The sequence below is a fragment of the Benincasa hispida genome, chromosome 3, assembly GCF_027475165.1.
Source record: "Benincasa hispida cultivar pf3 chromosome 3, pf3_genome.v1.1, whole genome shotgun sequence".
Lineage (NCBI taxonomy): Eukaryota > Viridiplantae > Streptophyta > Magnoliopsida > Cucurbitales > Cucurbitaceae > Benincasa > Benincasa hispida.
The window spans coordinates 57,601,075-57,613,263 of record NC_143480.1 but is presented as its reverse complement, the minus strand read 5'-3'; the positions used below and the strand labels follow the sequence as shown (position 1 = coordinate 57,613,263).

The following is a 12,189-nucleotide window of genomic DNA, read 5'->3' as shown; positions in this document are numbered from 1 at the left end:
TAGAAAAAATTGGTCAGTACAGCCCAATTTAAATAAAGCATTGAAACGAAAAAGTAAAAAATGCCCTTACTAACTTCTACATGGAATCTAATTATTATTTGATATTGATTGCTATATGATTGTTGTCTTATACTGATTGCTAATGATATTGTTTTGCTATCTGATTGTTATATAATTGCTATTTGGTATTATTGTTATATGATTGTCAATGCTACTACTTGTTTTTCGATTACTATTTGATTGTTGTCTGATTAATATCTGATACTGATTATCAATTATACTTATTGCTATCTAATTACTGTTTGATCATTGTTTAATGTTGATTCTTAATAATACCGATTGCTATTTAATAATGGTTATTATCCGATTGCTAATTGATAGTGGTTGTTATCTTTGCTATCTTATGATGATGGTTAATAATACTAATTTACTATCTGATTGTTGTCTATTTCATATTTATTCTTATATGATTGTCAATAATTATTATTTAATTGATGTTTGATTATACTAAAATTAGTCAGGGCTCACGTTGATATGTAAGTATGTCAATTTACTGATATACGAAACATAAGTATGTCATACCACCAATATACTATTTAAAAAGTATAACAAAATCAACATAAAAAGTATTAACAAAATCAATGTAAAGAATGCATTTGAGCTCCAATGGACTCAAAACTTTACATGAAAAGACAGAGATCACCAATAGGAAAATAATATATTAGACAGAAATTAAATAATATATCAGACTGTTATATTATGTTTAACTCAAATGGGATGGTTAACATTCAATTTGCAAAGAGCAAAATGGTGATATCTAAAGAAGAGCGAGTTGACTAACATTTGGAGATTGAAGAGGAATTGTCATAGTAGCGAGAAGTTTTTCCAAATGGAGCACACCCATTATGAATTATTGATTGTTATGGCATGTTGAGAGGATATGACAATTTGTGATTTAATTTGTTATATAATTAAAACAATGGGAAGAGAAAAAGGAGGAATTGTTTAAAAATGTGAGAGCTTTGTGTGCAATTTTCAAATGATATAAAATAAAACCTTTGGGCGGCCATCACTAGAGATCAAAGTTGGGATCCAAAAGGAATTGTCGAAGATTCCAAAAGATCTATCGGAAGAAGGGAAAGATTTTATCAGAAATTGCTTGGTGAAGGATGATCAACATGCTTTTGAATCACCCATTTATTGCAAACTTGGGGCGGTCTGTTCCATTGACATCCATGGACTAACCATCAACGTTGCCAAGATGCCCTTCTGATTTCGAAGATTGGACATCGATTCACTCACAAGAGCCCGATCAGAGAGTTGAATTCATCATGTTCATGGTCTTCTCTCAGGGAGTGGCTACTTCAGCTAGTGGACAATGAATAACACGAGCGCGAAAACAAGCTTGATTTCGAGTGAAAGCTTGATTTCTCATATCTGACATACACTACAAATCCCACAAAACAAGCTCCCATGAACGATAGACACACGCACAACCACCCCCGAACGACCCGCATTCCAGCAAACCCATGAGCTTTCTTTTCTACATTTGTACGATGTCCATATCGTGGTGAAGAAAATACTTACGAGGGCTAAGGAGAGAGAAGATGATCATAGGAAGAAGAAACATGAGAGAAAAAACTCTTTATACGAATTGTGTTTTGTACAAAGGTAAAACCAGAATACCAAAAAAAAATAAAAGTTAAAATTTGAAAATTTTGCTATATCTACCAACTCCAAAAAACCCTCGCTACACATGCAATTCTCCTAATTAGTTTTGCTACCCATGGCAGTTTTCCTAAATAAATATTGTCCCATTTGATAACTGTTGGGGAAAAAAAAGACAAGATTTGGACTAAAATGGTTGCAAAATGAGCATGTCCCTGGTTTTAGAGAAGGGATGGAGTTAAGGGGGAGAGAAATGGAAAGAGAGAAGACGAGAATTAAACTTAAAATTAAAATTTTAAAAATCAACCTCATCCAAGAATAATAATATAAAATTAATAAAAATTATCACTTCATTCAAATTTAGCCGAACTCAACTTGTCACGTCAATTTATGTTAGTCAATTAAGATTAAATTAACTTAAAAGCTATTTAAAACATTTTTCAAACCTCAGACTAAAATGTCCCACTACAACTATCAAATTGGTCAATAACCTATAAGATACAAAACTGAAAATTCATAGACCATAGATACAAATATGAAAGTTCAATTTGTAATTTAACTCTTTTTTTCTAATATGAGTGACCAAACTTTTCCAAGAATATAAAAGTCAGAAATAAAGCCTACAAAAAAGGTTTAAACACTACTTTGGTCTTTATAATTTCAAAATGTTCATTTTCATCCCTATACTTTCAACTTATATTCATTTTGGTCCCTATACTTACAAAATGTTCATTTTGGTTCTTGTACTTTTAAAAAGTAACTATTTTTGTCTCTTCATTTTCATTTTTATTCATTTTTAAGGGATCAAAATGATGACTTTATGAAAGTTCGAAAGTATAAGAACCAAAATTAACCAAATTTCGAAAGTATAAGAACCAAAATGAATATTTTGAAAGTATAGAGACCAAAATAAACCAAAACTAAAAGTACAGGTACCAAAGTAGTATTTAAACCTTGAATAAATTAAATAACCAAAAAAAAAAAAAAAACAATAACAACGTATGTGTAACTTTTTATGTGATATACGACAATATTTATGCATGTAGATGTGTATTATATTTTGACAGGTTTAATTTTGATCATCAACAGCCAAAAAGAAGAATGAATTTCTCATGTATAATAGAAGGAATCGAACCTTATTCATCCAAAAACTACAATCAAGGAATTTGAGGACGAACCAAAGCAGTCATCCCCTCCCCAATGAATGCCTGTTCTGCACATGAAGAGTTCTTCTTTTTTTTTTTTTTTTTTGCCCTTTTCTCAACTCTGTATCTAAAATCTACAATGTAAAATTTGAATGTTACAGGACATGAAATATTTTAAAAGCATTTTTTCCACTTGGCTTATTGATTAATACAAATGAAACAAAATTGAAGGCAGAAGATGAAGGGCAATAACTTAACAACCTCATTTGTTTGACTCAATAAATTCTCTGTACTCGCTCTTCATTTTGACTCCAGGTATATTCCTACATAACAACCATTAAACAGAATATCGGTGAGGAGCTAGACCAGAAAATTTTCCAGAACACGCCATGAGAAAATTATATATTTACTCAAGTCATATTAGAGTATAGAAGTTATCGCTACTACAAGTGCTAGAATGAAAAGGAAACTTGTTTTCAAAACATTTAGGCCCTGTTTGTGATTGATTTTGTTTTTATACGTTATACTTCCCTCCTCATAGTTTCTTTGGTATATATTTCATTTTTTTAAAAAAAAATACATGACGTTTTAGCTAAAGCACAAAAAAAGTTTTAAACGCCTCTTTTTTTAGTTTTAATGATTTGTAGTGATTTCATTTTCATTAAGCATTTTGAATGTTCTTTTTTGTACCTCCTCTTATAGGAATTTGTTTCCTTTTGGACACTTTTGTATCCTTTCATAATACCACTAAGAAGTTGATATTGTCAAATATATATATATATATATATATACTTTTCTAGTTATCAAATTTTGACTTAGATTTTGAGAAATCTTTTAGTATCTATAAGCTTGGCTTTAAAAACAAGAAACAAAAACCAAAGGGTCACCAAATGAAAATTTAGTTTGGTTTCCTATTTCAGAAGATAGTTTTTTTTTTTAATTTATTAGATATCTGCTTTCAAATAGGTTTTTAAATCTAACCAGATTCTTCACACTCAGGTTTTGAATGTTTTGATTCAGCCCACTTCATCTTCATCATGATGTACATTATCCGAAGGTTTCAAGGGTTATTCCATCCAAGACTTGAACGGGAATTGGGAGAGTTTTATCGTTTCTTTTAGTTCTCTTTTCTTTTGTACCTTTTGTGACCCTATTTTCAGAATTTTCTTATGTTTGGTTGTTTTGTACCTCGGAGCTAGTCTCTTATCATTTCTTAATGAAAAGTTCAAAAAAAAAAAAAGTAGGTGTTATAAGTACAAGGAAGCACAGATGCCTCACATCTAGAGGATGTATAAAGATGAAGTATATATTCGGTAAATAGGCACGATAAAAGGGCAAGAACGAGTGTGGACAATATATGGCAGTAAAATCTAAAAGTGACCACCAATATGATTTCATTCTACATTCAGAAATGGTCATGAGAAAGGAAATGTAAATCCACAAGTGGAGTTCATCATTCACTGGGGGCATTTATGCATCAAATATAATAAAAATATATATATATATATATATATAAATATACATAACAGACCTGATCATCTCCTTATTTTTGAAGAACTGCACGCATGGAGTACCCATAATCCCAGCTGCTTCTGCTATTTCTTGGTCTTCTTCAATATCAATTTCAACAAAATGCACATTTTGATCAAATTCATCTATCACCTGGAAGATTACATTCATGAGGAAGGCTAATAAGCATCAATGATTTGTTTAATAACATCATCAGACAAATAAAACAGATAACAGTGTAATTTATTGTCAAGCATGTCGAAACAAATAATCAGCAGTTTATAAACTGCACATACTATCAAACCCTCATTATATAAACAGCAACTAGTCTTTCAGAACTAACCATACAATTTTCCAGCGAATTGGAAGTTATCAAATGCAGTAGCTATCCTGGTTTTTAAAATTTACTAGAGAGGTACCAAGTGACCAACTTTGGACTTTAATTGCAAGTTTGTGTCCAAATACCAATATATAAACTAGAATGAATATTATTGTGTGCAAAAGGACCATTGATAGATTACACACAAAAATAGAAATAAAAATAAAAGGAAAAAGACATCAATGGATGACTCATAAAACCTAACAGACCTATTTTGTTTATTTCAGTTAGAGATGTAATCAGCTCTTTTCATTAAATTGTTGTTCATTCAATTTATTACTTTAACAAGTAAAAAAAACATTTTAAAAGAACTGGGTTCTTAAAGTCGAAATGACCATAAAAATACTAACCAAACCAACCAAAATGATCCAATCACAATCATTGTCCATTTTCAAATTTTAAAACCACATTAACCTACCTTTTAACAAAACCAATTGGTTGGTTTTCTCGGTTTAACACCCGTTGTTTTAGAATAGTAACATAGTCGGGATACTGTTCGATGAAGAAGATTTATAATACAAGCTTCTTCAACTTTATGGGAATGTAAACCTACAACTACCAATATCTCTCTCTTTTCTTTCTCTGACATCTAAATGAGTTTAGGCTCGCTTACGCCACCTTGACCAATTTCATGTGACAATCACATGATCCAACACATTTAGTTGTGAAGATGACATTTTATCTTAAAACATGAAATTGTTAAATTATGTAGACGATCAATTCACAACAATCAGAAAATGATATGTATTTGGATTTATCCTACAGCACAAAAATGAACAAATTTATTTTTCCTATAGCAATCACTGAAATAATAATGCGGGCTCGATGGATTGATCCTTCACTCAATCAATGAACAGTTAGGCATTTTCTACCTTGCTGAGAATTGGCTTCAGAGTCCTACATGGGCCACACGTTGGTGATGTGTATAGTACACATATAAGCCTGGGGCTTTCATGGTATAGTTTCCGAAGAGCATACTGTGGAAACAGAAATGTAAGAGATTAAAAATGTTGATCTAATGACAAATAACATTTTGAAAGCCCCATCTGCAGAAGAATAAAATGTTATATCACAAAATTTGAAACATAATTGCCAAAACAAGAGATAAAAGTTACATACCTGGCCTTTATGCTTTGTAAGTGTGATATCAAAACCCTCTTGAACGTCTCTATCCGTTGGTTCCTTCTTAACCTCTTCGGTTTGGGGCTGCAAAAGCAAATACATGAAGGATCATGTTAGTGTCAATAACTATTTGTGATAAACCTGCAGCACAAAATGTGTTCCCCAATATGCACAAGAACAGAACTTCGTCGCATGTTAAGTCACTAAAGCTCAAAAAGGTTTGAGAAGAAATCAATTAACCTACCAACTTCAACAAGGTTTCAATACCTGGTGGAACTCAATAAGAAGATTCTCGCTCACAAGATAGCGCTCAACTGATAAAGCAGCAACGCATCCAGAACCAGCAGCTGTGATAGCTTGCCTCCACTCATGATCCTGAGAAATTACATAGAAACAAAGTCAAAAGATGATACAAATAAATGTGAACCTCATTTTTCACAGAAAAGATTTGACAGAAATTAGATAATGTACTTGACTAGGGAACAGTTTTTGTGCCACTATCTCACATTATAACCAACACTACATGGACATGCTCAATTTATTTATTCATTTCTCTCTCTCTCTTTTTTTTTTTTTTTTTTTTGAACAAGAAACAATATGGAAATGCTCAAGCTGCTGACACAGTTCTCTTCAAGAAATGTTATCCCTATTTTGTTGATTTTCAAACATCAAAAGCCAATGCACACCACAATACATTAAGATGAAGAGATCCTGGAACTAATATATATTCCAAGAGCATGCAAATCTACTACTGGGAGAAGTTATAAGTTGCCCTGGAAACATAAGAAAAGTAACACATTCGTTCTCCTTAAAATCGATGTCATAAGCTTAGCCATATTGATTTAATTGCATGAACAGATAGAACGAAAAGTCCACATTGTTTATGAAAGCAACAGTTATATGTGGATCCCAAAACTGAAAAGAATTGATTCTATTTTATGAAAAGGTTAAATTAATTAGCAACTTGTATTGTTTCCTTTCACCATTCAATAACTAGTTCTTTTCTCATTCAAAATAAAATGAAATTTTACTTTGGATTTCATGTTTGGTAGGATACATCTGTTTTCACTTTGAATTTCATGTTTAAATTAATCATCACTTCCATGGCTTGATCATTTGGGTTCAGGTTCTCTTCTTATTTCTTCCTGGCATTCTCTATCCAAGCCTTTGGCTAATTATTCCATTCAAGATATTTGTCTGAATTGGAATGTTTTTAATTTTTCCGTTCAATTATGTATTCTCTTTTCCTTTATTTTTAAGTTTTATCCTCTGTATCTTGTATTTTGAGTATTAAATTCTTTTCATTATATCAATACTTATTTCCTTTTAAAAAAATAAAAAAATAAAAAATAAAAAACTTTGCATTTTAGAATAGAATTTTTTCGTTCTATCCAAAACTACCATTGGTTACTAGAAAACATCAAATATACCCATATAATGTGCCTCTGGAGACAATCCTGATGCAATTAAGAGTCTTAAAGAACCTGCCCTTGTATAAGCGATAGTAATAATCAAGAATGCACTTTCAGGAAGAAAATACCTGCACGTCTCCAGCTGCAAATACACCTTCCACAGAAGTTTTTGCAGTACCATCCTGCACTAACACATACCCAGAGCTATCAAGCTCAACCTGGCCTTTCAATAACTGGCTGTTTGGTGAATGACCTATTCCGTAAAATAAACCCTTTGCCTCAAGCACAGATTCTTCCCCAGTATCAGCTTTTCGAACTAAAATGCCAGACATTTGCCCTTTTGTATTGCTAACAATGTCCACAGCCTCCGTGTTAAAGTGCAAGGTAACATTTGGACAGTTGAAAACTCTGAAACATTCGCGATAATCAACCTGTTAAACAAACATTCAGGGAGTTGAAAACTCACACATACAAATTGTTTATTGGTAAACCTAGAGACAGTTGGGAGTCAATATAAAAGGCTGTAGAGACCAAGTCACTAAATACAAGGCGAGACATTATGAGCTTAATTTATGTAAAAAGATGAGCCTAGAAAACCCTGAAAATATTGTTATAGAACCGTGAAGAGGAATGAAAAGTTACGTTTTAATGATACTCTAAAATTTACCCAACCGAATGAGTTTTCATGACTTTCACTATCCACCAAGGCTCCTACACTAGGCTGGCAAATTAATGTTTTATGTTCTTCTCCTTGCTTATCAAATCACTCAATAGGCCGTAATGGTAGGACTTCCTATTACTCAAAAAGTCACCTATTCTAACTACATGATATATTGTTTCCATACACACTTGATAATATAAAATGTCAAATTGACCCATCCTCATTTATCACCAAATGAACGATATAGAAGTAATAAAAGACCAAGTCAACACAAACCAGTTATGCAAATAAAAAAACATGTCATCGTCCTTTAATTAGGAATAAAACATGTTTTTAGTTTTTTAATTAAATTACAAGTTTAGTCTTTAGACTTTCAACTTTCAAGTTTGTATCTAATAGATCCATGAGCTTTAGAAAGTATCTAATAGATCCCTAAAATTTCAATTTTGTGTCTAATAAGTCTCTAGACTTTAAAGTATCTAATAAAACTCTAAACTTTCAATACCCTGACTTATTTGAAATCTTTAAAAATTAACTCATCTATTGAACATAAAATTGAATTTGTGTCTAATAGTACCCTAAATTTTAAATTTGGTGTTTAACATGTCCATTTATTCTAGAAAATCTCAAATAGGCCAACCGTTAATTAGACACAAAAATAAAAATACAAGAATCTATTAGACACCAAATTGAAGTTCAAATACTTATTAAATACTTTTTAAAATTTGGAGACCAAATAGGCATAAAACCCAAAAGCTCAAGAACTAAACTTGTAATTTAACCTTGAACTTTCGCAGCATCTACAAATATTTATCAAAAGGTAACAATAAACAGGCCACCGTCGATAGTTCAATATTTAAAGTCAGCAGTCACTACAATCCACTAGCATAAAGTAGACAGAAGGAAACCCCATAATAGTTTCCAAATGAAATTTTTTATTTTTCTCTTTCCAGAAACACATTATCACATTCCTATTTAAAAATTAAAATAATAATAATAAGACACAGATATGCAGCGCAGAGGTCGAATATTAAGACATTCTTACCCTAGAAGTACATTGTATTTACAAGATATCTAACCAACTACTACAAAATAAAAATGATTCATTGCCAAAATATTGAATTAACATACCTATCTTGCATTGCTTTAGAAGCTCTAAGTTGATCCTTACGTACAAGTAAATGAACATGACGAGCATACTTAGTCAAGTACAAGGCTTCCTCTGTTGCTGTATCACCTCCTCCAACAACAGCAAGTACTTGCCCTTTAAACAAGGGTGATGCTCCATCACAAATTGCACAAGCACTAATTCCCCTACTCCAAAATTCATCTTCACGAGGTAACCTAAGTCGTTTTGCTGTCGCTCCTGTTGCATATATTACACTATGGCACTTAACCTGAAATGTTTAAGGAGGAAAAGCCAAAGAAGAAAATCAGAAAGAAAAGCAACACCGTGCAATTTCTAAATACACCAACACGGATTAATGAAAACAAAATAATTAATAAATGCACCCAAACAGGGAAAATACTCAATTTGAAATTATTCTTTGATTATTTGGCAACAAAATGAAAAAGTTAAGGAAAAGTAATACAAAAGAATGAACTGATGATTCTAAATAAACAAAAAAATTCTTGAAGAGGAAGTCAAGAATTCAGAGTTTATTCATGCATTTTGATAGAAAATAATCCATCACCTTGCGTTCACTACTTTGCACAGTAAACGGTCTATTCTTTAAATCTATAGACTCCACATCTTCCTGAAATAATTCAGCTCCCCATCGCTCTGCTTGCTTCCGCATCCTATCCAATATAATATGAAGATTATAACCAATAAAATCTCTGCCCATGGATCCGTACCTCTCTTCCATTGTGATAGAAACCAACGAAATTCTCATACTTCATATTACTTTACCTATCCATTAGATCTGGACCAGTAATTCCATCCGGAAACCCAGGAAAATTCTCGACTTCTGTAGTAGTCATTAGCTGCCCTCCAGGAACACCACCTGCTTGGAAACCCTCGAACACTACCGGTTTTAAATTTGCCCGAGCTGCATATATGGCTGCAGTATATCCAGCAGGACCAGAACCGATGATTACTAGATTCTCAACTCCTGTTATAAAGAACACGTGGTCACTCTCATTATCTTATGCCAAGTACACCTCAAAATTCCAACTTCCAACTACTCAACAGGGAATTTTCTTTCTATCAAGTAACTATATCGTGCAAAAGGATTGAAGAATAACCTTGCAAAGTACAACAATTTCAATCAAAAAAATATGTAGAATTGCATTATCATATCATAGTTATTAAGTTTATATGTCAATCAAATATTACAACCACAATGTTTGTCTACGTTACAACTACGAAGAGGAAAGCTAAAGCAAATGCTGGAATGAATAAAATAATTTTGATATCTATGAGCATTGGAGTTAGCTTTTGTACACCTCAAGTACAGGCGTTGGGATAAATAAAATAAAAAAAGCACTAGTATGTCTAGAAAAAACAACTCGTATCAGCTTGGAAAGAACAACTATCCAAACTACTCAACAACTAAGTTACATACATCAGATCAGCCCACATATTGTCCAACAAACTAGAGGACATATTGAACCCGAGATGCAAAACGGAAACCACAGACTTAACATCCGAAAAATTTCAACATCAAATTTGAGCAATAAAAAGAAAAAAGTCGCAACTCAGGAAGCTTCCACTGCAGCAGACATTACAAAAAACGCACAATATCCTAAAGATGAAAACACAAAGTTACAAACACAAGAAAAGCACAAATAAACACATTCAGTACAAATAATCACACTGTAAATCCCGAAGACTGCGCTTATTAAAACATGTGCATTGATTATATATCCAAAGCGCAGGAAAACTTGTAGGATTTGACATTCGAAAACATCAACATCAAATTGAAATTCCTATCTCGAATCTCCTCAAAACAACGAAAAATCTAGATAAGCAGCAGAAACGTTCAGCTTGACCTCAAAACACAGTCAAACACTTACAAACACCGCAGAACAAAAAAGAATAGACACATTAGCAGAGATAAAGAGAGAGGAATAAAAATGAAAGAAACCTGGAGAGGGAGAGAGGTCGTCGGAGGAGGCGCGAGGGCGAAGAAGAAGAGGAGAGCGGGAGGAGCGGAATCCGGTGGAGCGGCGGGGAGAAGAAGGAGAGCGGAGGAGGAAGAGACGATGAGGAGGAAGAGCATTGGAGATGGCGGAGAAATGGTGGGAGGAAACGGAAGGGCCGATTCCTATCTGGAGAGAAGCAGAAGCAGCCATTTGAGTTTGAGACCATACAAACGAAACACTCGGAGTTAAAAGCGAAGCGATACAAAATGGATTACACGCACCTTTCTATTCATACTTCAGAAGGAGTGTGTGTTTTTTGGTATTGGAGAGTATCACACACGCGCTCTATGTTTTATCCCCAACTCCTTCCTCCCATTACACTTCTTAATTACCAAATCATTAACCCTAACCCGCCGTTTCCACCATCAACTTCTTAAGTTTGTGTAAATAATTTAATTTTAATATTAAATTTTATTCAACTTTTCATATTTAACGAGTAATTCAATCTTCACATCATTTATTACTTTTCACATTTATGGTGAAATTTTATCTTTTCCTCTATCTCTACTTTTACATTTATCGAGTAATTTCATCTTTCTCTCTTAATCTATTTTCACATTTATCGAAAGAACTTCATCATGTATTAACTCCAAACTTATTAACTCCACTTAATGGGTCAAACTACTCTTAAGGGTGTGTTTGACATACATAGTTGAATTGAGTTGAGTTGGTAATAATAATCTGATAATAATTATTTGAGTTGAACTTGTACAAGAAATAGGGTTGTGGTCAATTGTCTATATATGTTCACAAAAATAAATATAAATATGGCAAACAATTGGCTAATTTCATGCATACAAAAAAATATTGTTCATTAAGATAGTCAAGCTAGTTAGTCTTGTCAAGTAGACACAAACAATACCTCTTCCTAAACTGTGGTGGGATGTTAAGAAGAAGATGGTCTTCTAGATGTTTGTAACAAGTAGGCAAATAATCTATCGATGTAAAGTTACTATTGTTGATGGTAAAATTTAGATAAGAAAACTCACTTAACCTTCATATGCCCTCTGTGGTAAATAACCTTTGATACTAAAATCAATAATCAGTAAAAGATTAAAGCAAGTTAAAAGTCGGAAGAATTGCTTACCATGGGTAATGCTTATTGGCTTCTATTTATAGAGGGTGGACCTAGGGTTCTTAATCCAT

General features: G+C 32.7%; 1 protein-coding gene across 2 annotated transcripts; it reads right to left on the bottom strand.

Annotated features, from left to right (window-relative positions):
- Nucleotides 1-2,764: 2,764 nt before the first annotated feature.
- NTRC (NADPH-dependent thioredoxin reductase C) lies at nt 2,765-11,344 on the bottom strand. 2 transcript variants are annotated; one of them, XM_039027163.2, is made up of 11 exons: nt 10,986-11,344; nt 9,809-10,010; nt 9,591-9,696; nt 9,028-9,293; nt 7,364-7,643; nt 6,091-6,198; nt 5,821-5,907; nt 5,574-5,678; nt 4,345-4,475; nt 3,075-3,136; nt 2,765-2,947 (listed from the first exon to the last, which is right to left on the bottom strand). In XM_039027163.2, the coding sequence occupies exons 1-10, from the start codon at nt 11,191-11,193 to the stop codon at nt 3,076-3,078; spliced, it is 1,554 nt and encodes a 517-aa protein (XP_038883091.1). In that variant the 5' UTR covers nt 11,194-11,344; the 3' UTR covers nt 2,765-2,947; nt 3,075. The 2 variants fall into 2 exon arrangements, with proteins under 2 accessions (XP_038883091.1, XP_038883090.1); XM_039027162.2 differs by having other exon boundaries at nt 2,765-3,136.
- Between the last annotated feature and the right edge of the window lie 845 nt (nt 11,345-12,189).